The sequence below is a fragment of the Rhinolophus hipposideros genome (genome assembly GCF_964194185.1).
Source record: "Rhinolophus hipposideros genome assembly, chromosome: 24".
NCBI classification, from domain to species: Eukaryota; Metazoa; Chordata; class Mammalia; order Chiroptera; family Rhinolophidae; genus Rhinolophus; species Rhinolophus hipposideros.
In genome coordinates this window covers 7,828,002-7,853,521 of record NC_138070.1, presented here as the reverse complement: position 1 = coordinate 7,853,521, position 25,520 = coordinate 7,828,002, and the positions used below count along the sequence as shown (strand labels likewise).

The window sequence follows — 25,520 nt, the reverse complement described above, 5'->3', positions numbered from 1 at the left end:
CTTTGGAGAATATTCAATACCACACATCCAGGGCCCTAGAAAATGTTGATTCCTTCTGCTCAGTAATTCTGCTTCTTAGAGTCTTTTCTAATAAAATAATCCTAGATATTTAAAGAAAGAAAGAGAACCAGCTGTATGTATAGATTGTCCGCGGATTATAATTTATAATAGGGAAATACATAAAGGAAATATGAAAATGAAAATATCCAACCTTGTCGGGATAGTTAAGTGAACTAAGATAGATTTGCCTGGTACCAAGTTATATTAAAATTTGTTGATAAGAATTAAAACATGAGAAAAAAGCTTACATGTGCTATATGTTATTTTTTTAAAAGGGCACACTATCCAATTGTAGATACCACACAACTTTAAAGTTATCTTACAAAACACGTACGACCTATGTGTTATTCTTAAAATAAATAATGTTGACAGTGCCTGCCTCAGGTGCAAGTTTTTTTCACATTCCCTTTGTACCTAAACTTAGTGCAATGAGCATGTATTACTTTCATAAAAAAAGTATTATTTTAACAAAAGCATGGAACAGCAAGCATGAAAGCAGCAGTCAGTTAAACAGGAAAGGAATAAAGATCTCCACGTTCCCCACACTAGGTCAGAAAACCCCTACTACAGTAGTAAGTATATACAAAAGAAGTCCCCCCCGGGGAACAGGCCTCTTGGGGCGCCTCTGAGAAGATGGAGTGAGGAAGGGAAGGCAGTGTGGATAGACTCAGGGAACCTCAGCTCACGTGGCACCACAAACTGGGGGGCACATGACAAGCCCACATGCATCGCCCTTCGGGTATGGTTGGCTCTCCCCCTCGTACAAGGTGAGAACTCACACACAGAGCATGGAAGCCAGAACTGAATTTCAGGGCCTCCAGTAGAGCCCCCCCCTGGCTACCCTACTCCACCGACAGGCACCGAGAAGGCCAGGTCCTGACCAGGAAACACTCACCTGGAGGTAGATGGCCGCCTCTTGATAATTCATCTCCCAGTTGTGTCCGGTGGGGCTCGAGGGGAAACTGTCGCCCTCTGAGCTCAGACTGGGAGCCGGGGAGTCGTGGACGGCATAGCTGCCTCCATCTACAACGGAAGAGGAGAAAGATTCACTTACAACCCAGGCTTCAGAGCATAAAGTCACCATTGGCCAAAAGAAAAGGCCGGGAGTCGCCTCATGTGCTCATACGTACACCCTATTATCTACAAGTCAATGCACCATCCCATGTACTAAGACAGCAACAGTTCGTATGGCTAGTTAAAAATAGTTTTCTTTCTCTTGTTAAGTGAAAAGAGCCAGTGCAAAAGAGCACATGCAGAATGCTATCTTTTGTGTAGAAATGGGAAGCAACAAGAAAACATACAGCCACCTACTTACCTTGACAAAAAGAAACGGAAGGATATATCAGAACTCAATGAAATGGGGTGCCTACAAGAGGGGCAGGGAACAGGGTAGAAATGTCACTCATGGGGAGTGATCTTTTGGTTTACTTTTGACTTTTGGAATCATGTTAATAGTCTACTTAGTCAAAACTGAAGAAGACTTGGATCTGTTGCTCGGTGCAGGACCTTCTGCTGCTTTTGCCTGCTGTTACCCACGCCCTTTTCTTCACTGCCCCATCAGACTTTGGAGAACATTCTTTGGCTCTGGCTGACTCCAACCCGTGAGGCAGGCAGGTGACCCAGGTGCCACTAGAGGCCCTCATCTCCCCTGGACAGGGATGGGTTCGGGCCTGGATGCTGACCCAAGCACGGCCAATGAGGCTGAAATTGGGACTTTTCCTGGGCCAGTTAGGAAAGACGGGCTCTCTCCGTGTTGCTGCTGGCGGTGGCCTCTGCCACCACATGGGAACAGCCTGCCGGAGAAGGACACCAACGGAGAACAACACAGTGAGAGAGGTAACCTGAGCTGCAACCTTGGGATCGAACTATGCCGGACATCTACCTCTTAGCGTTTCCAAACTCTGAGCCCATAAAGATCCTTTTATATTTAAGCCTGTTCGAGTTGGGTTTGTCACAACCCTCAAGGGTCTCTCCTGGTATGTGGGCAGCAATGGCACCAGCAAAAGACGCTCAGCAGTTAATTTATTGGGGAAAAGAGCATCGAAGATGCAAATTGGGTTCCCCATGACCCACACTCAACTGACCCACTTCTAGGAAGGACAAAGGATCACGTTTCAAACCCCTTCTGTGGCAGATTTTATTTCCCAAGGAGAGCTACAACACTGTCTCTCGTCCTGCAAGCTGCTGAAGGACTCTCCACTTCCCTTCCCTGCAACGAGGTGGAGGCTGTGTCTCTTCTTGAAACAAGGTGAGCCTTCGCGAGTGCTTTGACTGACAGGATGAGGATTTAAGGCTTATGCCTTCAAAGGCTGGGGCATAAAAATGCTTCCACCTTGTCCTGTTGGAACCTAGCCACCATGCTGAGAAGCCCCAGAGAAGAATCAGGGCCCCTCGGCCACAGCCCCGCTGAGCCAGTACCAACTTGTCCGTCAGTTGAATGAGTCATCTCGAAAACATATGCTCCAGGCCGTCAAGTGTCCAGGCTGACACTGGGGGAGCAGACGCTGCCCCCCCAGCCCCACCCAGCTAGACTCCTGAGCAAAGTACATGATACCGTGTGTCCTACGCACTACGATGGGATGGTTAGTTATACAGCAATAAATGATACGTATCTACGTGCTTTATATCCCTCAACCCTACTTAATTCTCACAACGGTCTATGAAGAGGTAATATTACTCTTCCCACTTCAGACTTGAGGAAAGTAGGTGCAGCAAGGCTAAGGACCTCCCTGAGGCCAGGAAGCTAACGAGAGGCAGGGCTGGGGGAACAGTCCAGGCTGGCTAGCTCCAATTCGGGAGTCTACAGGCCTCTCAAGAAGGGGAAACCCCAAAAGGGTGACAGGGTAGTGTTGAAAGGACCAAAAATAGAGCAGCGGCTCCATCACTAACATGGAGTTACAAGTAGCAGGTGGGACATTTGGTTGCAACTCGCACTTGGTCACGCTGGCCCTTCTCTACCCAGCGCCAACATTTCCCCACTCTGATGCCAGTGCCCATCTCTGAAAGAACTGAGCCGCAGGCAGACAGAGAAGGTCAAACCTCGTTCTGTTCCTGTGGAGCCACAATGTGACTGGGAAGTAGGAGCCGCCATGGGCAGGCAGCTGGATGGTGCCGCGACCTCGTGTGTCCGCGCCCCCTCCTCTGCCACCATCACACACCACGGCAGGAGCTGGTGTCCGAGACACTGCAGTCCTAGGTAAAATAAATAAGCATGCCGTCGGGGTGGGCGGCGCCGAGCTGGCATAGATGGCAGAGGACGTTAGTGCCTTTCTCTCTGCCCTCCCCCAGACCTTTACCTGGCCAGCCCCCTCCCTCCCCACCCAAACCTCATCATCTCAGAGGCTGCCTTCCGCTCCCTCCCGGGGAAGTCACAGCTCTGTCCTTCCTCCTGGCATTTATTGACTTGTGGGCCTGTTGAGTGCCTGCTTCCCTGCCTGGAATGCCAGCTCCACCGGGGACTGACAGAGCAGGACATCTGTCTTCTTCACCGAGGTGTCCCTAGAGCTCAGAACAGTGTGGGGCATGACGCATGGCGTAACAAGTGCTCAACAAACATCTGAATGCAAGTGAAAGGGAAGCTCTTGCCCCGAAGTTCCCAGAAGCACACTCCCATGGAGGCCAGAGCAGGAGGAGTGGTTGCAGGGCCTGGTGGGTAGACTCCATGCATAATGCAGTGGGGGTGGGGGGACAGGACCCATCGGCCCTAAGAAGGGGTGTGACATGACCTCTCAGTGTTTCCTAAAGATAATTCTTTTAAGGATTTACTGAAGAGGGACTATTTGTTTAAGAGGAATTCAGGGCAGAGCCTTAGAAAGAAAAAATATGATACGAACTGCTGAGGGGGAGAATGGAGAATTCTCCCCTCCAGAGTGGACTTTGTGCCTTGCTTCTAACTATTCAACCTTGTACTTGCTTCCCTGGCTTGCATACGAGGTCCCAAAAGGCAAAACCCGATAGCTTGTTTGTGGCTCTTCTGTGAGGAGCCGGCTGAAAGGCTCTAGCTCACTGGGGCCACTGAGGGGCTTTTCAAGAAAGCCACAGGTGATTTCAAAGAGCCCCCTTCCCACCAGGTCAGAGCGGCTCATTTAGGGATTACAGAACGGGTGCAAATGGGAGGCAGAGAGCCAAGGTCCTTCCCATTCCTTTCATTCATTCCTTTCATTTGCAGGGGCCAGCAGCCAAGTCCAGAAGGGCTTTGAGAGCATTGCAAGAGGTGGGGCTGGGGTGCTGTGTGGGTCCTAATTCCCTGCCCGTTTGCTCTGCTCCAACCCTGTTTCCACCTTCCTGGGTTGGAGAAGTGGCCAGAGAGGTGATGGACATACTCCAACTCCCAGGGGCTTTACTGTTGTATAAGGAATGCTCAGATTTAGCAGCCTCCCAGAGGGAAAGGACAATTACAGTCTGCAAAAGAGAAGAAGGTAGAGGTGGGAGGGGGCCCGTCGGAGGTGAGCAGCCCAGGCGGATGGAGTGGTGTCCGGGAGCACAGACCCCATGGGCTTCCCCAGAATGAACTCTGTCAAAGCAGGTGAGAGGCTGTGCAGGGACTCCCCACTGCCCTGACTGGTCACCACTGGGCACGAAGTCCCAGGGGATGGTCTGTCCCCACGTCCCCACTGAGACCCACTGCGTGTGCTCTGGGTCGTCTGCCTGGGGGCCTCTGAGTCTGGTGGCTGTTAGCACCTACCTGCCCTGGTGACCTGCTGCCCTGCCCTGGCCTACTCTTGCCCACCTGGGCCCAATCTGCACTTTCTGGGAGAAAAGGTCCCCAGGTAAATAAATGACTGCTGCCCGCATCTTTAGGAGCGTCCCCTTCTCAGAGTGGGGGCCACCAAAGCGGTCAGATGGGCTCTCATCACAGCACCGCAGGCCCAGCCCCCTCCTGTGTGCAGACTGGCCCTCACACTGGTGATTATGAGAGATCAAGTAAGAATCAGCACACAGAACACTGGACTTAGCACCACCCTCGCCTGGGGCAGGGTGGGCTCTTCCGGGAGAGCTGGAAAGGCCAGGTGGCGGCATACCACAAGCGCCCAGCTGGAGGGGACCGGATGACCTCAGCACAGGGATGTCGGGGAGCTGGCCCTCCGCTGCCTCCTCCGGGAAGATGATGACAGGCCCTCGCCTCAGCATTTCCGCCTTCCCAGGAGGCATCTGGGCTGCAGCAGGCAGGAGGGTGGGAGAAGCCGTTTTCCTGGCCCTCATAGAAAGCCAGCTTCTCCACTCGCAGGAGGTTTCAAAAGGGCCAGCGCAAGCTGACCCGGAACATTCTTGGCAACCAGGGAGACCCCATTCTGCGCCCCTGGGGGAAGTTCCCCACAGGGAAACGTCTTGTTCTGTACTTCTGATGCACTGGGCAGAGAGCACGCCTGTGAAAACCAGTCCGTAGCCTTTTCAGGCCCGCAGACCTTAGCCACCAAAGATTTCTGCAACACCTACCCTGTAACTACCCTCCCTGAATCCTGGCAATCAGCCCAGGGAGGAGGTGAACTAAAATCACTGGCAAGGAAAAGGAGAAGGAACTGAAAGAAAGCCCTGAACTGACAGGCATGAGAAGACAAAACAGTAACAGAAAGTCTGCCTCGAAGTATGAGAGCAGCTCCCCATCCAGAGGACAGGCAGACAAACCAGGGTGACCTGTTTGCACAGATGGTAACGCTTCCTCCACGCTGATGTAACAGGGCCCAGACGCTCCCTGCAAAACAGCTGGCTGCTTTGCATGCCGCCTCTGAAACGGCCCTGCGGGGACTCCAAGGTTTCCGTTCGCTGGAGCACAGCAAGCAGCAGGATCCTGGTGGTGCTGGGTAAATAGAAACAGTTTCCATATGCCGGCCATAAAGCGGCACCAGGGAGGAGAGGGAAAGAACGGGCAGAAGGGACGGCTTCTGTGACCCACCCCCATCCAGCAAGTGCAGGGTCCGCTGGGCTGGGAAAACCATGGGGGCCTTCTTTTGGGGGTTGGGGCAAGAGGTTGCTTTGAATAAAAGGCCTGTGAGCTCCTTGGGGGCGGCAGCTCTTATCAGAAAGAAGGCAAGGCAGTGACTGTTCTGGGAAGGTTTATACTGCGCACCCTACCCCCATGCAATCCTCACTCCTTTTCATTCTTACGTGTACACAACCACATGCATCCTCAAACACACACACACACACACACACACACACACACACACACACACACTACACATCGTCTTCAAGACAAAAGGTAGCCCTGGACACCCAAGTTCACTCCCAGCGGTGCCCCTCCCCCATCCTCGATCTAATCCCCCAGCCTCAGTTTCTTCATCCATTAACTGGGACTGGTGCCAATTGTGCCCTGGGCATCACAGAAACAAATGCCAATACCCACAAAGCACTTGGAGACCTCCGGAAACCAGTGCCCACCAGAATGACAATGAGCAATCGCCCAGCCGTTCGCCACTTGTCACTGAAAGCCTCACTCCATGGGAAAAAGCTTGAGGAGGAAAATAAACCAAAGTGACACTGATGAGTTTTCCAGGCGCGGTGTCGCCACGCACACTTGCTTCTGTGCCGGCTGGCTCTGCAAAGCCCCCAGATAAAAATTGGGCAAGAAACCCTTTGCCGAAAGAAAGCAGAGTGCACATTTCCTTCTGTTCAGGCCTTCTCTTGCCGATGACTGACAGCAAGATGGCGTGGGAGGCAGGCAGACCCACGTTACCGCTGCACGTGAGGCAAGGCTGCAAACCCAGCCAGAGTCCCCCGCCAATGGACTGACCTCCAGAGAGACAAGAATTGGCACAGAGCCCTCCCAGTTGAAACACTGGCCTCAAGCCCAAAACCCGTCCGGCCACAGGCTTAGGCCAGAGGCGGAAAGGAAAAACGAAAGGCTCACCCAGACCGGTACCATGGGTCAAGCACTGTTCTAGAAGGAGGAGCTCTGGTTTGGAAGTGGCCAGGACAATGCCTGCTACCACCTCCAACTTTGTTTCTGGCCAGCGGACAGGGATTCCCTGTAGCTACACAAGCCGGCCTGAACCGGCTAGAAAGTTGAGAGCTGTAGCTATTAAACAGGGGAGATGAAAGGAAAGGTGGGGGGTGGGGGGTGCAAAGATTGGAAACAACAGGCTCCCAGGAGGGGCTGGGAAAATGAGCAGCCCCTAGTGATGGAGGGTAGTGATTACTGCGCCAGGTGCCCACCCCACACACTGGTTCCATGGGAACCTTGCATTCCTGAGGCCGCACACGTGACCTTGAGAGCAACTCTCTAGTAATCTTAAGAAATCAGGTGGCAATTTGGGGGAGAAAAAGGTAGGGTGAAGTTTACAAGAGCTGACCTTCCAGATGCAAATAAACATGGTTTAACTTGAGGAGGCATTGATTCAGCACCTACTGTATACCGCAGGCACTGTGCGAGGCATCGGATTTGAAAAAGTAAAGCCGTGAATGTTGCCCTCCTGAAGGTCATTATCAGGAGGCAAAAGAAGGCATGTCAGTCGCGTGCATCAGAGTCATTTGTTCATTATAACTGCCTAGAAAATGATGTTACAATAGCTACCCTCCACTGGGGCTGGCGGGCAGACGCAGGAAGGGATTCAGGGGCAATGTCTGCACTGGCTTTTGAAGGACGAAGGACGAAGAGGTGTCACACGGTGGATGGGGTGGGGTGGGGGTACATCCTAGAAAAGGGAAAGATCATGCAGAAAGCACAGAGAAGCAAACAACTGGGCAGGTCTGGGAACTCCGAGGGTTCAGGAATCCTGAAGCTTAAACCGCCAGAGACAAGGCTCATGCCCTGGGAATGAAAACAAGAACAACACCTCACATTCAGCACTTCACACCAGACAGACTTCTAAGGGTCAAAACGCCCTATGAACCAGAGACTATTCTCATCTCCAGTTTACAGAGTGGAGAACGAAGGCCCAGAGAGGCTGAGTGATTTGCCCAAGGTCACAGAGCAAGGAAGGGGCCAGGGCGGGTTCCAGCTCAGGCCGCCTGAGCACTCGTCCTCTCCCTCCCCGCACCACGTCTGCAAGGCAGGAGCAGCGGGTGGGCCATAAACAATGTTAAGGAGATTGAACTTGAACCACTGGGTTCTAACTGGAGCACTTTGACCAGGTGCACCAATCAGAAACACGTAGCCAAGGTGGTCAGTCTTGGTTAACACTGTAACCCCATCTACAATCTGCAGGGGTACAACGCAAGTTCCTCTTCCCAGGGGAGCCATGGGTGAGCTCAAATTTATAGGGCAGTTAACTTGCCAGGAGCCACCGAGGTCATTTCCATTGTCTAATCCTCCTCCCCACATTTGGCGTGTCTTGGCACTACTGTGGACCTCTACCCCTTTTGCCGAAGCAGAGAGAGAACAAGTGGTTTGCCAGATGTCCGCAGGTAATTTCCTGGTGAGGCAGACCCTGATTTCTCCCTTCTCCAGTCCGTGAATTTCAAGGTTCAACTTGCAATTGTTCTTCCTGCTCCTGTGTCATTCCTGGGTTTATTAGGAAACAAAAGGCTTTCACTCCCACCAATCATGCATCACAAAGTATTCGTTGAGCACCTACCGTGTGCAAAGCACTTCAGATGCTTTGAAGAAAACATCTGTAAAGGCTATGCCCTTCTCAAAGGCCCTGCACTTCACACACACACACACACACACACACACACACACACACACACACATATACGCACAGGCATGCAAACTCCACTCTGTTTACCCAGCGAAGAGTGCAGCACCTGGGCGAACATCTGTCCGATTTCACTTGGAAACATCAGAAATGCTAATTGTGAGACACACGGGGATGAGGACGGGAGCCGCAGCGCAAAGGGAGACGAGAGGCATTTTTCACTGCACACTGGCACTGCCTGGGCCCCCGGGCAGGGTCAGCAGACAAGCAGTGCTCAGAGGAGCAGGGCAGGCTGTGAGCCACGCTCTCCACACAGACTGATGGTGTCCCCTCAGCACGGAGCAGAGGTCCATTCTAACCCCTACCTGGGAACACTGGGGGTGGGGCGGGGGTAGGGGGTGCTGGCCAGACTCGGCTTCCATGAACACTGGCCACGCCCCAGCGTCTGGCTCTTCTGCCGCAGCAGGAGGCTCTGCTCAGAAGAGCACCGGCCAGGAGGCGCGGGCCCCTTGGGGAAGTGACAAGCTACATCCTGCGGAGAGCTTGATGGCTCAGGCATGCCACTCCTCCAGGGCCTGCCCGGCTACTGCTGCTCCCCGAGGAGCCAGCAGGGGCCTCCAAGCCTGTGCAGTCAGTGGCCGGGTACCGGGCTCGGCCTCCTCTTTTCCTCAGTTTCCCTTTCCTTTGGGTGGGGCGGCATCATGAATAAAGAAAAACAGAAGAGAAACCAAGAAGCCATCTTCAAGAGTGGGCAGGAGCTAAAGCTGCTGGAGTTGAATTACGTCTGCAGTGCACCTGGATGGTGGTCAAGGAAGGTGACGTGTTGTGCCCAGTTTATCACAACTGGATCCTGAAGGAAATGCAAAAACCAGCTCACTTTCCTTAGCAGGAAGTCACGGGATTTAATCAAAGGACGAGGGAGCTCGAGTCCTCCATTCCGAAGAGTCCTGAGAATTACCTTACTACGTCAGGGGCTCAGGAAAGGGCGACATTCCTACTATGTTGAAAGCGAAACGCTGATACTTGACTATTCTTTAGAATGTCCACTTATTGAGTTGGCACTGTGAGATGTTCCAGGGAACTTCCCATTTAATCTTTATGTCAACCCCCAATGGAGACATTCTTATCCCCGTTTTATAGATGAAGAAACCGGAACTGGGGATAGAACTGAAGCTTAGCTCCTCATTGCAGCACTAAGAGGTCACGCTGAAAATTCAGCCCCACCCTCTGCGGTAGACGGAGAGACTCGGAAGAAATGTTAGAATGCCGAGGAGTCTCAGCAGATAGCATCCCTCTCCCAACACACACACATTGCTAACAACGTGAGAATTCTCCCAAGCCACCCCGTCTCCAGATGTGTGAGCCCTACACACCCTGCGACAGTGTTGGATCCAAAAGGAAATAGCACAAAACAACAGGCAACGAAACCAAATGAGCCAATGGGCCTGCAGGCTGAGGGGGCTTTGGTTCTCTGAAAATCTGAGTCCTGTCGAGGCGACCAGACTGGCTCCAGAGTGTGCAGTAAAAACTGTGATTCCAGACAACGAGGCAGGCCAGCCAAGTGTGAACAGCCGAGCCTGCAAGAAGAGGGGACCCTTGAGAGTCACAGAGAGCAGACATCACGCTTGTCGACGGCCACCCACAAGTGAAAGCCAACGCATCCGGCAGCTTGGAGCGGCTCCAAGCCATTAGCCAGCCCTGAGTACAATCGCTCTTCCCGAGCTGATTTTCAGCAAGAGCTAAAGGAATAAGGAAAAAATAAAAACCTCAATCAAACAAAGAGATTAACAAGAGAGCAAGGCAGCCTACGAATGGTGGGTGGTTGTGGGGGCGAGCTCCCTGTGAGGGAAGGTGGAAATGAGGCACCCAGGACTGAGGCAGCAATTACGGCACATGTGTGGGCTCCTAGAGAACTGCAAAGCCCTAAAAGCAGAGACCTAAATGTCCAAAAGGTAGGCTGCTCCTAGAGGAAGCAGGCGCCAGGCCCAGCTTGGGCTATTTCTGACCTGATCACATGTGAATGACTCTCCTTGTCACCACAGCTGGCTCCATAGGCTGGTTAAGCTGTGACTAACAGAATCACTTGGGACCCTGGGTGTTTTGGGAACCTGATGACTCACTCCCAGATGTTACTTGATGTCTATTTATGAAGTGTCCCAGTGTATGTGTAGAAAAGACATGGTCCCTGCCTTCGCAAAACTGGTACTACGAGGAAGAGCACACTCCAAACAGGAGCACCTACCCAGGCATTACATTGGGTTGGGCACTTGATCTCACTGCCCTGTACAACCTGGTCACCTCCAATGGGCATCATGGAGACGTGAGAAAGAAATTCACAGACAGGTTAAACCTTGACGGAAGGGCATGTGGTTTACAAAACCCACGGACACTGGATAAATCCAGGGGTATTAATCATACTACGAAAAGATGCTTTGCCAACCTCAGCCCTCCTGCCCTTATTTTGCATTATCTACGTCACCCAAATTCCATTTTCTCACAACCGTCGGGACTCCCTCATGGCACAAAGCAAACCCCAATTTGGTATGTAAGACATTAATCAAATCTATCACGTGCAGGTGCTGGTTGGGGAATGAGCAGGGCTCTGTGCTTGGAGACCAGAGAAGGAGGTTCGAATAGCAGAGCGTATTCAGAGAAGAGGGTGTGGAAATACAGCCACTACCCTAACCGGTTAGGGAGGGTTAGGGAAAGCTCCTTGGAAAAAGGAGGACAAAGGTGTTTAGCTGAAGAAAGCTGAAGTGGGGACAGATCAGAAGCAAGAGACACAGCCCCAAGGGAGGTTTGGTAATGGAAGTGGTTTAAAGAAGACAATAAATGAGATTATGTGAGTATTGAATAAATGAGGTTATATATGTTTTAAAACGTTTTATTATTGGTTCTGATTTCTGGGATGGAGTAAAAGAGTGGTGGGCAGTCAGCCAGGAGTGTAACTGAGTCGAAATTTCTGATGGCCTGGAAAGTGCTGGGGCCACGGCCAGGCGCCAGGGGCGGGGCAGGGAAGGTGGGTCAGGGCACTCGGCCTTCAAGGGTTTCATCTTTCACTCGATCCAAGAACTTGGCCTAACTCTCAGCAAGTGAGCGGGTCTAAGTTTATGGTTTCCTTATCTACACTCGGTGGTTAATGAAACTTTCAAGGCCACTAGAGCCTGGGCGGAGAAATGCTTCCTCTGGGTAAGGCCTGAGAACAGAGGTGGCAGGGCTCTGTGACTAAGGTATGCCCCACACTCGCCTGCCCAGGGACCTGGCTGGCACGCAGCAACCCACCAGTGCCTGAACCAATGAGCCTCACTGCTCCACTGTCTGCCCCATGCAGGGTACTTCCCTCCCCACGCCTTAAATTGTACATCTGAAAAATGGGGATAAATCCCATTACTTCATAGGGGCGATGAGGACAAACCCCCTAGATAAACATGGTCGCACACGTCCTTTCCGACTACAGTTCGTTGTTTACTGCTTCTAATAAGAGAGTAACACGCCTGGCTGTGGGGAAGACTAATACTGTCAGGTGACACAAAGGACACCGATTGGCAACTAGTGGATTCTCCACCAGGCCAGGGAGCAGGGCTAGAGGAACCCACAGAGCACTCAGAGGAGGAATTTACAAGTGTTCCAAATGCAGGCTGGAGCCCCCGAATCTTCACCTCGGAGACTCCCCAAACACAGGTGAGTCTTCCGTGGAAAAATGAAGCCCCTAACTCATGCCTTTAAAACAGTAGATATAATAATATTGTGACAGCGTGAGCGGACGTCAGATGGGCACTGCAGTTATCATGGTGAGCACTTCCTGAGGTATGTAAATGTTGAATAACTATGGTGTGCACCTAAAATTCATGGAATATTGTGTCAGCTACATTTTAATATAAATCTTTAAAAATAACTACATTTTTAAATAAAAAAGTAAATAAAATAAAGATGCGGCTGTCATAGTACGCTCTTGTTTGCTTCTATAATAAAAATGCACAGGGATGAGATCCAAAAAAATATTTTTTTTTCACTTTGTAATCCAAATACCCCAGTTGTATTCCGAGAGGTCAATGCCTCCTTACATGAAAGGTGGGGATGAGGGAAGAATGCAACCCTCCTTTCTCCGCTGAGGGGAAACAAGCGTGAAGGCTTTATTGTGGAGGAGAGAAGGTTAGATCTATGCTTCCTGGCTGAGCAGATGGAGAAGTCCTGACCAACCCTGGGCTGAATGGATTGTTCGGGGGGTTGTGTCAGTGCACGGGGACAAAGGAGAAGCTTATCTGCCAGGTACAGTTAGAAGCCAGGCCTTTGTAAAGCAGGAGAGTGGGTCCTTTCTGATCCTAAGAGCTGGCATGGTGAGACTAGGAAAAGGCATGGTGGGGTGAGGCCAGGGCACAGCAAACTATTCACTCTACCCTCTGCTTTTCTTTCACGACTTTCTCCTTGCCAGATACAGCTCCTGGTCTTTCTAAGAGGCACCCTCTTACGCCCAGGCCAGGTGAGCCGTGGAAGCCCTTATCAGTCAGAATTGCCCAGGTGTTTCCTTGAGTGCTTTGCGTGAGGCAGGAAGTGCACTGAGGAAGTTCAGAGCCTGGTCAGGGAGACGACACAGGACAGAGAAATGCCAAACCTGGCTCTGGCCACTACGAAAACAGCCTGTGAGTAGCCTCTCACCCACCTCCTAATCTCCAGGGAGAAAAGTCATCCCTACTCAGGGCTGACCCACACCAGGCTCTCGAAGGGAAGCTATCACGGAGGCCGGAGGCTTCACTGTTGCTTTCTGGCCCAAACGAATGTAACAGCCATGCGCCACTCAGTCAAGTCCGGGCTCCTCTACTGGCACTCTGGGCTCCCCACAAACTGGGTCTGCCTGCTCTGACCGCTACCCCCGTAATTACGGCTACCATCCACCGAAGGCTCACTGTGTGAGGGACGCTGTTTGGCTGAACCTCGGAACAGCCCTCTCAGGTAGCACTGGCATTCGTTTCCTTTATGGATGAGGAAACCGAAGCCTAGAGAGGTCACGTCAAGTGCCTAAGGCCCTACAGCACTGGATGGCAGAGCTGTTTTCAAACTCAGCTGGTCTGACCCCAGAGCGCACGCTCTACACCACACCCCAAAACCAACAGGACCCCGGCAGATAGCTCTGGCCTGCACAGGGAGGCCCACAGCCCCACCTTCCTTCTGCCCATGCCACTGCGGCCCCTCTCCCCAGCACCCCAACCTCCTCCTGTCCCGAAACTCCACTTGTCCATAGGCTGATGTGCTACTCCTTAGTTGAGCCTTCATTGCCATGTGCTCTCTCGCCTCCTGCCACAGTGCTAAGCCCACGGTGCTGTACCGTCTGAATTTTCTCCAAGGGCTACAAAGTCAAAAACCAGCAGGTATCAAGCGTGGAAAGCTGGGGGACGTGAGACCACAGGGGTAAGTGCTCATGCTGGCACCACGCAAAACACCTGCTTAAAACACTGCTCAGGCCAAACAGGTCTGACCACGCCCCTGGGCCACTCCTTCCAACCATTCTTTACAGGGCAGCCTGAGTGAATTTGACATTCCCCTGAAATGGGACCTCATCACTCCCCAGCATGGCCCTGGGGGTGGAGAGGGAGACCCTCCAAGATCTGGACCCAACCTCTCCTGCCCAGCACTGGACACACCCGCCCACCTGCTCTGATGCCTCCACACCTCTGCTCCTTTCCTGTGGGATGGCCTCTCACTTCCAGCTCGTCTTCGCTTTAAAGACTCAGCATACTCAAGTATAGTCGCTCTAAAGCCTTTCCTGCTGCTTCTCCTTCCCTGAATCGGGTAGATTGATGCATGTCCTGCCCCATGTCCCACTTCCTCAGGAAGCCACTCCAACCCCCTGCCCATCTTACTCTCCCCTCCTCTAAATCCCTCCACAATTATAACAAATGTCACAAAAACAGCATGTCACATACCCATTTGTCTCACTGCCAACCAGACCATGGATCTTTCCCCAGCCATAACCACATCTGCTACATTTCTTGTAACCTCCACAGCAGTTGTTCTAAGTGTTTAAGAAATGTGAACTAATAAGTGCCAGCCAGTTTAAAAACGGTTCATTTTCCAGTTGACAAGAAGGCAACGATTAAAAAAAAAGAACTAGAAGACGAAGACTAGCTATTAAACTATTTCTTTTTTTTTTTTTAACTTCTAACACCTGCTTGAATCTTTATTACACATCTCAAAGTCAAAGCTAGAAAAAGTCCGAGGCAGCTTGGGTCAAACAGCTAAGAGAAAATGGTGGTAAAGTTGGATAGGATGCAGGTAAGCAGGAAAAATGGGAAATGGGTCCTCCAGCAGAGAGAGAATCCCACGAACAACAACACAAAGCAAGGAGAAAATAAACAGAAAAGGAAGATGAAGTTCATGGATATGTGCCTACCTGTTCTGTGCCCTCATCCTCACCTGTCTGACTCAGCTTCCACCTTCTACCACGTTTCCCCCAAAATAAGACAGGGTCTTATATCATATTTCCCCGAAAATAAGACCGGGTCTTATATTAATTTTTGGTCCAAAAGACACATTTGAACATAATTTCAGGGGATGTCTTATTTTTTCATGTACAACAATCTACATTTATTCAAATACAGTCATGTCAATTTCTTCTGGAACATCGTCATGACGTACTAAATGCGTCCATCTGGCTGACGGTCTTAACTGGGGCTTATTTTCGGGGTAGGTCTTATTTTCAGGGAAACACGGTAGCTCCAGCCTCAATTCCACAGGTGGGTGGAATCGGGTCTCTGACTCTAGGCACAACACCCAGAGGCAGAGAGGACATTCCCCCAGCCAGTTCCGAATGCCACTCAATGCCACCCAAAGGTGAAGAGCACCTCCCAGGCGATGGTTGGTTTAGGACTGTTTCCTTATTTTGAAGTGGTTTGTTCTAACAGAAAACTAAGCCTGAATTGGTAGGTTTTAGATCAGAGATCTTAAAGGGGCAGTGCATTGACAGCACTCACTGGCTGTGCTGAAAGAACGTGAATTAGCTGCCAATATTTAAAAATCAGAAGACTTCTGATTCAAAGTGGAAGTTTTGACTTCTGAAATACTGGAAAATGTGGTAACAATCAGCCCGGGACCCCACATGGTCACAAATGGCCAGACTACAGCAGCAGGCTCCCCTGTAACACGCACACTCCCCGGCGTGTCCCGGGCTCACTGGGCCCACGGAGGCTGAGCTCTCAGGTCCTTGCTCCAAGGTCACTTCAGCAGAACCAGACCCTTCCAAGTGGTCTGCACAGAGGAAGGCCTGCACATTTTTATAACCAGAGAAGGACCTCTAACAGAAAACTGTGTGAAAGGCAACCCAAGCACCAATGGCCTAAACTAATTATTCCATCCTAGGACATCGTCCTGGTAAATCCTGATGTGGGGTCACCTGCCCCCGAGAAGCAGTGACCTCAGGGTCGCCCTCTCAGTAACCCCAGCTGGCCTTGGGAGTCTCATGCCCCGATCCAAGGCTGGTCCTCCTTTGTCCTTCCTTTCCCATTCCAAAATCTTGACTCCTATGATTTCCCCAGGCCAGCCCCGTCTTGTTTCAACCACCAGGATACAAAATTTAGCCAAATGCCTGAGCATTTGAGGAAGAGCTGGGGAAGGGCACCATTGAGGAGAAAGCTGTAGCCTTCTCAGCTGGGTAAAGTCGTAGCTGTGCTTTGTGGTCTGTTGTTTTTTGTTGTTTCCCTTCCCCCACCCCACTTATTCATATCTTCTGCTTTCTTTAAAACTGACAGTCCAATACAGCTTGTACAATGAAACCGCATCAGTGTTGCTATTTTTACAATATGATAGGGAGTTTTAGGGAGGAAATGCCAATTTAGAACAGCACGCCTTCTAGGGAATGAAAGTTTAATTAAAAAAGAAAAAGAAAAGATGAAGATAGAAACAGCTGTCTCTTGGAAAAGAAATTCACCCTAAAATTCCACCTCTTCCATGGAGCTTTACTTCCTGGCAGGTGGCACATCAGATAAGAGTCTACATTCTGGAGCCAGAAGACACGAGTTCAATGCTGCCACTGGCACTTCCTGGCTGCATGAGCTCGGGTAAAGCAACCTCTCAGAGGCTGTTTCCTCTTTGTCAGACGAGGATGCTGAAGTCCTCCTTGTCAGAGAGGACTGCACAGCTCTGCTGGGAAGACTGTAGGCGAGATGGCACACGAAAGCGCCTCGGACACTGCCTCGCAAGCCGTTATTTTTATTGTATGTGACCTTCCTCAGCTTGGCCTGGTGGGGAGAGGAGGCAAAGAGTCGGGAAATCACCCAGCATAGGGATGAGAATGAAGAGCTGTCCCATGGGCTTCCGGAGCGCAAAGGTGGGCTGGGGTGGTCTTGGGACCGACATCCGTCCAGGGCTTGGTCCCTTGGTGCTTCCTCTAAAGAGCAGGGGCTTCCTTTTCCTGGGCCACTGTGCTCTAATTGGAGGCAGCCCCAAGGAGGGCGCTGCAACCAGAAGCCACCAGAGGCACACTGCTGCGAGCTACCAGAACCTTCCCACGTTCCCTCCCCAACCTGGAGGCTGAGAAGTTGACTGTTCTGGCTCATGAAGCACTCTCAGAGCAAATGTGAATTTAGACATCCCTACGGCAATGGGTAAAGAGCAGTGCAGCAGGCGCTCCAGCCTGCACCCAGCTGCCACGACTGCCATTTCGATGCGCAGCTTTCTGCGTGTGGAAGGGGAGAGATGGCATTTCATGGCAGGGGGGCCTGAGGCAACAGACAGGATACCCCATGAAGAGGCAGAGGCCCGAGGAAGTAAAAGGCTTCAAGTCTCGGTTACGACGCTGGAACCCAGCATGTCGGGTGCTTGCTCATTTTAATTGGTGCCTCTCCTGGCCTGGTGACACCCGGCGTTCTGCCTTGGCGAGGCCCTAAGAAAGCCAGGGGAATGACTCCGGCGGAGCCAAATGCCCACGCTCCCTGGGAGGCTATGAAAAGCTAATTGCTGTTTGGTCTCCAGCTGCCATGCTGCCTCCGCTTCCCGGCTTGGCGGTGGCCGCCTGCTGTGCCAGGAGTGAGGCAAAGAGGAATTGGATCTTGGCCTAGGTTCAGGACTCCTGCTCGTGTGTCATGATGTTCTGCAGAAGAAGCCCAGTCTCTGGCCATGACACTACCACCTAGGGCTGGCCGCGCACTTACCATGGGCTCCTCACACGTGACCTCACGAAATCCTCCCAGCGTCTGTCCTGGAGGATGCTATCGTGATCCCACTGTCCGGATGAGGGGGCTGAGGCTAGGAGAAGCTGAGCCCTGTACTCGGCTAGGGCGGGAGTCCTCGCTGGCTCGAGCCCACGGGCTGAACCACTTTACCACCCCGGGTATCACAGGTGACAAAAGCTGTGCAAGTCTCTTAGGCTTCACTCTTAGGCAAGGATGCTGGGGATACTTATCAGAGAAAGAACCGCAGACGCAGATTTATGCCGTTGAGCCCACCTTGGGCTTGCTCACCTCTGGGTATACAGCCACACTGCTCTTTCTTTCCCAGCTCATCCTGGCTCCATCTGCCCTAAGGCTGGGAGCTCTGGCCCACCCTGACTGAGCCTGAGGCCAAGTGGCTCTGGCTGCGGGAATACTCTGGAAAGGAAGCCAGAGTGCCACATGTTGACCCCCCTGCCAGGGGACAGGGACCTTCCACATTGTTAGATACCACACGGGGTCCCAGGTAACTCCCAATGGTGTGCCTGGTATCAGGGTCAAGGAGGGAGAGGTCCTCTGCTGCTCTATTACCTGAGGCCTTGTCATCTGCCTGGCTTGGCACCTGGAAAGCATGAACCACCAGGACCACAGTAGCCCGTGAGACTAAGAGCCCTGCTCAAGCCTCCGTCCCTTTCCTTGCCCCCAGTCCCTTCTTACCCAGAGAAGGCATACAGTACGGGCCCTTCTTAGGCAGCTGTTGGTTTAAACACAACGAGAAGGCAAAAGCTGAACGTGACCGGAATTCCCTGGAAAACCCCTTGTGTTGCCTGCAATGTCCAGACTGTCTGGTGGTGGCCTAGACCGCTGCCCGGGCAGACCCTGGGCTCTCTAAACTGCACTGTCAAAGGCCAGCCCCGCTGTGTTCAAGGTTGTTCCTAACTTCCAGGCTTTAAATACCTCTGCTCATACCTGCCTCCTTTATCAACCTGACATCTTGTGCCTGTGAGTCAGTCATTCATTAGCATTTTGGCAGCCACTTGATAGCCCAGGGGTGTCTGAGTCTTGAATAAAATCCATCCTCGCCCATATAAGGGGAAAACAAACAAAAAAATCCAAACCCTTCTGCTTCCTGCTGGGATAATACCCCAGCATAGGTCATCCCTGGAAGCAGGGTCAAAGGTCATAGGCAGCACAGGTTCCCGGGTACCTGCATCTGAGCAAAGGGCAGGAGTGTTACAGGCTGAATTGTGTCCCCTTAGTATTCCTATGAAGTCCCAGGACCCCAGAATGTGGCTGTGTTTGGAGACGGGGCCTCTAAAGAGGTAATCAAGGCAAAATGAGGTCCTTTGGGTGGGCCCCAATCCAATCCAAATAGTGTCCTTAGAAGAAGAGATTAGGATACAGGCTCGCAGACCGAGGGATGAATATGTGAGGAAACAGTGAGAAGGTGGCCGTTGCCAGCCAAAGAGAGAGGCCTCAGAAGAAACCAAACCTACTGACACCTTGATCTTGGACGTCCAGCCTCCAGAACTGTGAGATCCTAAATTGCTGTTGTTGAAGCGCCCCGGTCTGTGGTATTGTGTCATGGCGGCCCACGCAGACCAAGTAAGACAAGGAATGTGTAGGCCCAGTGCCAGAGGAAGGCCCTGGTGACAGCTGCTGGGTCAAGGTGGAGGCCCAGGCTCGAGCAAGGCTCACGCCCTTAGAAAGCCTGCTTTGTTCTCAGGGGTCCGTGCCCAGGGAACTGCCAACTGTGCTGAAGACCTCCGTCGGCGTCCTGCCAACTCCGTACTACCTCAAGGGCTTATGTCAGCCACAGACTGGGGACAACAAGGGCAGCTTCCAGGACCATCAGCTCTGTTGGGAGAAATGAGACTCAAACCACTGGTTAGGAGAAGAGGCAGGAGGGGACGCTACCCACCTCCGACTAGGACCCTCAGACAGCTACTTCCATGAGCTACAAGGCTCCAGAAACCCACCCAGGTTTCTTGTGACCATGACCAGTTGAGTGTACCAGTGGAGCTAGGTGATACAGAGATGAATGGAACACAGAGCCTCGCTGGTGATCAGATGGGTAAATAAGTAATTACCACACTGTCAGCTACTTGTAAGAATGGAAGCCTAATCAAGATCCCAAAGAATCAAAAGGGCAGTAATTAGCCCTGTCAGGAAGGGGAGGTTTGTGAAGGCTTCAAAGAGATGAGATTGTCAGCAAGGAAGGTTCTCAAGACAGAACTGAAGCTCCTGAGCACACAAGAGGCTGGGAGAGACATTCCAGACTGAGTGATCAGCAAGGCAGAGAGGTTTAAGAGTGCCTTGGGGGATTCACAGGACTGGAAGCAGTGTGACACTGTGGACGGAGGGAGGAAATGGGACCCGTCAGGTAAGAAGGCGCGAGAACATGAGAACCTATATGAGATGATATGTGTAGGCCCATTCGGCCTACAGAGCTTGGTCTTCATCCTGTATGGGACCAGAAAGTCCCGGGGAGCTTCAAAGTGGGGAAATGATCAGGTCAGATTTAGGTTTTCGATGGAATGCTCAGACAACAGGGAAGGGGGATGTTGGGTAGGTCAACGCCAAAATCCGAGCATGAGATAACAAAGGTGTTTACTAAGGGAGGGAGGCCTCCCTTAGTAAAGAGGGAGAAGAGTCTTTCCTGAGAGAGGCCGTACTGTTATCCCAGCCAAGCGTGGTGCATTATACCCGCTCATTCTGAGAGGTTTTAGCAAAGGGCCTGAGAGAGGCCACTGAGGCAACTAACACACTGTGCAAAAAGCACACTTTTCCTGGACCCTGTCAGTTTTGTATTTGGTTTTTCTTAAGAAACCAACCAAAATCAGCCACCAATTTTGCCAAGATAAGGACAGTCCCCGTAGCAGCCTATCCAAGGTTAGTTTGACTCTTTTTGTCTTATATCCTACTCATCAACTCTGTCGTCAGTTCAAAGCCTGATCTTGACAAAGAACTAGGCTGCTCTTTTCACTTTGATCCCACAGGAGAGCTGGACACCCTGCCATCACCTCTGATACTTTGGAAGGACTTAAAAGTGGCAAACCCAACAATGATTAGGATTCCAATTTAGAATCTTGAGGCTATTTCCAGAATGATCCACACCCTTAGTATGTCAACCACCGTCCCTTACAGTCTATTCCTTTGTTGGCCATGGACAGACCGCCCCCCTCACTAGGGAGTGTCCTACTCTGAAACTGAGACTGTCACATTCATTTATACCCCTTTCCCCAAAGCACCTTACACAGTAACGTGAGAGGAAAGACCAGATAAACATTGTTGCTTACTAGTTGTGTAACCTTGGACAAGTTACTTAACCTCTCTGAGGCTGTTTCGGCCTCTGTAAAATACGGATAATGACAATAACTCTATCTTGAGATTATATAATGAAATAATATATGTAAATGCTAAGAACCAGTGCACACATTTATGAAGGGCTTATGAAGAAAAATGCAGGAGGAGGAAAAGGAGTAGGAGGAGCAGGAGGAGAGGATAAAAGGGAGGAGGGGAAGGAACTTTGGACTCACACAGTCCTGGGTTCAAATCTGTACTCTACCACCGGCTGGCTGTGTGACCTCAGGCAAGTTACGTACCCTCTCTGACTCACTGTCTCCTCCTCTGTAGAGCCCTGATAATTCTGCCTACCTTGCAAAAGGATCTTAGTTAAGATAAAGGATAAGAAAGAGCCTAATACTAAGCTTGGGCATTAAGAAGTGTGCCTGAAACCAGAGTCACTGCTTTCTCAGCCCCGCACAGCTCTTGGGGAAAAATCTTATTTACATTCTGACCTTTGTGGACCACCCAGTTCTGCCACCCTAGATGGTATGGTGAACATGCTGAAGCAAGTTTATAGGGAGCTAGACCTCCCACTGCACTCCCACCCACAGGAACACTTCATCACTTCCAAGGAGAAGCTACTGAGCTCCACAACACAACTCTGTTCTCTGTGGACAAAGGAGATGGGAAGGCCAGGCTTATCGTTCCCTGAACCCAAGTGTCTTCACTTGCAACCTGGAGAAGAGCGATGCCTCTCTGTCCTGGCTCAGGGGCGTGGCTGGCAGGAGAAACGTCTATCTGCCAAGGAGATCCTCAAGCGTTAATCCCTAAACGTCATAGGACCCTCTGTAAAAGGCAGGTTATTTTAAGCCTTCCCTGGACCCAAGGCCTGAGCAAATGAAGTAAATGGCTTTGGGACAAGACCCAGAAAGCTTTTTAAGACCTCTCATTCTGCCAGAAACACACTTAAACTTTAAAAAATTTAAAGCTCACTCCCTCTCTTGGGTTCACTTTGTGTGAGGCTATGGTTTAGAGGAAGATAAAGCAAAACCTCAAACCCTCAAATCAATAGATCACGACAAATGCTTGTCGCCTTCCACCCTGTCCTGGACAAGGTAGGACCCACAGCTAGAGCCCCAGTGTAGAGAAGCAGTCACCCCTGCGTTTCTGCCAACGGTTTCAGATTGGGACAGACGGAAGCTGGTGTTGAAATCTGTTTCTTTTTTTAACAAGGAATGGGGACAGTGAAGCTAGCCAAGGAGCAGGTGTGCCTAGGTCCCCAACAAGCATCCACGGGCAAAACCACGGCACCTAAAGATGCAAGGGAGACCAGGAGCTTGGGGGGTACGGGCTCCTGGAAGCATTCCTAAATTGGGGGTATAGGATTAGGACCCCAGAATCTCCCAGTAGTTTCTGTGTCCGATCTTGGAGGTCAAATACAAAGTCAGGCATTTGGGTATAAGCTTTTACTATTAGACCACCACGCCCACAACTCACAGCCTGAAGTGGCCCCCCACCCGCCACCCCCAGCCCACCCTACCATCTTACTTCTGCTAGGCAGTTCCTCTTGGCCCAGGCCGTTGGAGGGAGCCAGTGGGGCACCCCCACATTCATCCAAGGTCAGGATGAGGGGAACGTCGTCATCTAAACTCATGGCCATGGCCATATTCTCCTCTCCTGCAGCCCTCAGGATGCGATGTCTAGAGCTGTAAATAGCCTCTGCTTTGAGCTCCCTTTCAAAGCCACTGGCCCAGAAGTGCTTCTCAGAAACTCCTCCATTTGAGGCATCTTCTAGGGTTCGGGGGATAAAAAAAGAAAGACAGTTATTAAAATACAACATTAAAATGTTCTGGAATTAGATAGAGGCAATGGTTGCTTAATCTTGCAAGTAGACTAAAAACCACTGAATTGTACCCTTTAAAATGGGTGGCTTATATGGTGTGAATTATATCTCAAAAAAAAGAAAAATACTGCAGTATAATAGCATTAAAAAATGAGGAAACTAACCTCTGCAAGAACAAGTACTGAAAAGTTAACAGTAATTGTGTCTGGAGATTGAGATAATGACTAATATGTTCCACTGCCACCCTTTTTTGTCATTCTTTGTGTATGTGTTTTTTAAAGACTTCAAAGACTTAAAAATATACAACCACTAAAATAATAATAGTTAATACTCAGTGAGTGCTTACTACGTACCAGGGACTGTTCTAGCAATTTTTACGTAAAGCTGACTGAAACTTCCTAATAGATAGGTAGGATTATTAGCCTCCATTATAGAGGGGGAGACTTTAGGCTCAGAGAGGTTAAGTAACTTCCCCAAGAACCCACAACTAGAAAACCAAACTTTTAAACTTTGCAATCTGACTCCCTGTGCTCCTAGCCACAACACTACAATTTCTCCAAGTCCCAAACCTGGTATTTAGGCAGCGCCTAAATATCAATGACCTGCAAAGAGTTAGCATGTCAGGTAGCCCACACTGGCCCATAGCATTCTTATATAGGCTTAATTCTCCTAGATTTAGGTTTAGGAGGAGGAAAGGGAGGACTAGAGTATTTTTTTTAAATGATGTCCAGAGTCACACAGCAAAAGCACTCATCCTGAGCTCCCAATTTAAAACACTCAGAACTAGCCTGGTACAGTTCCTATTTATACACAATCCCATTTCCGCTGGGGAGGACCAAGAGAAAAGCAAAGACTCAGCAGATCTGACGGCAGACCTTTGAACTTGAAAACAACAGCAGGTTGCTTCCTCAAGCTGTGGCCTTCTGGGCTCCCTCAACTTTGCCTCCAGACTAACCCACTGAATGACAACCCCACCGTTTACTTCTTTCACCAACAATTAGAATAATGGTTCCTGTGTGACAGTATCTTCTTAAAACGAGGCAGCAAAAGTGAGCACGGTTCTACTAACTAAGCCGGGAGCTCTCTTCCCAGCAAAACTTCCTGTGAGATTTTTGTTGTTGTTTTCTCCAGATCTGGGGATTTCTTTTGCTTTTGAATCTCAGTAGTGGAGAGACAGAAGAGGAAATCTCAAATGAAACACTCCCCTTTGGCTGTCTGAAGAATTATAGGTTATATTTGTTGGGTTTAACTTTTTCACCACAGATAGTTTCAAACATACTCAAAAGTAGAGAGACTATGTAAATGACCTACCACGCGTGTTTGACCAAGATCAACACTTTGCCGTGGTCCTATATTTACTTCGGAGGCAGCAGAATCTACTCTCCCTTTCAACTCATCAAGGTTTCCTAATCTTACTATTATCATAGCAGCTAGTGGATTTTAACGGTTTAATAATACATGACTGTTTGCTTGCGTGCATGATCTCAGTTCTCTGGCTCTCGGCTGGGGTTATTTTGCCTCCCACCCCCCAGGGGACACGAGCACTGTATGGAGACATTTTTGATTGTCACAATTTGGGGGTGGGGGCGCTAGAAGACAGAGGCCAGCAATGCCACTCAACATCCTATAACAAGCAGGTGAGACCCTCAGCAACAAAGAAATAAGTGACTCAAAATGTCAATCGTGCTGCTGTTGAGAAGCCCCCACTTCACAGATGAGGAGACTGAGGCACTGTCTTATAACCTGTCTCTTGTAAGTAAACAGCAGCGAAGTGGTAGAGCCAGGTTTCAGCCTGAACTTAGGGATCCCCCCGCCTCGCCGCCGCCCAGAACCAGTTCCACAATCTGAATGTATTCAAACCCATCATTTTAGAGGGAAAAGTGAGGCCCGAGGCGGGTAAAGGACCTGCCCAAGGTCACCGAGTGCAGGGCTCCTGAGTCCTCGCTCAGGGCTCCTTCCGCGGGCTTTGCTTCCGTCCTATAGAGGACGCAAAAGGGCTGGGTGACCCCTGGGGACAAGTCCCAGGAAAGGGCCAGCAGCCTGTCCACTCGGGCAGCCTAACCAGGAACGAGTCTCTTTCGGGGCCGTCCCAGGGCACCGGGGCGACGGGCAGTGGAGGCAGGAGGGTGAATACAAGAGGAGCGCGGGCTCCAGCTCCACGTGCTCCCAGCCCTGGTGTGGGCCCCGCGTGGGGGTCGCCCCGGGAACCCGGGAAGAACGGAGAGGGCGCAAAACCCGGGCTCGGGCTGCAGGGAGAGAAGCGCGCGATGACTTCCTCGCTGTCCCTCTGGGCCCGCCCTGACCGCCTCCCACACCCAAGCACCCAGCCGCAACCCTTCGCTTCGCGCCCTCTGACCCCTGACCCCTGCCCCCTCCGCCAAGCCATCCCTCGCACCCCTCGGATTCTTACACGCGCCGCCCCAGCAAATCGGACCGCGCGCCGGGATCGGCACCATGCAGCCCAGCCTGCCGGCGCCTCCGCCAAAGCCCCGAGCCGGGAGCTGTTGCCGCCGCCGCCGCCGCCGCCGCCACTTCAACTGCTGCCACCACGGCAGCTGCGCCAGCTCTCCCATCCACCGCCTACTGTCCCCTCAACCTCCCCGGCCCCGCCTC

General features: G+C 51.2%; 1 protein-coding gene across 4 annotated transcripts in view; it reads right to left on the bottom strand.

The window, feature by feature from the left end:
* The window catches only part of TPCN1 (two pore segment channel 1), a 54,667-nt gene extending 29,152 nt beyond the window's left edge, over positions 1 to 25,515 (bottom strand). The window contains exons 1-3 of one of the 4 annotated variants that reach the window (XR_013992449.1): positions 25,318 to 25,507; positions 22,613 to 22,855; positions 956 to 1,083 (exon numbers count right to left, since the gene is read on the bottom strand). Coding sequence is in view for 2 of the 4 variants with exons in the window: in XM_081036539.1 (XP_080892665.1) it covers positions 956 to 1,083; positions 22,613 to 22,852; positions 25,318 to 25,480 (531 nt within the window). In the remaining 2 variants the exon portion in view is untranslated. Of the gene's footprint in view, positions 1 to 955; positions 1,084 to 22,612; positions 22,856 to 25,317 lie in introns of all 4 variants that reach the window. The other 3 variants (XR_013992450.1, XM_081036540.1, XM_081036539.1) reach the window with 3 other exon arrangements.
* Positions 25,516 to 25,520: the final 5 nt, after the last annotated feature.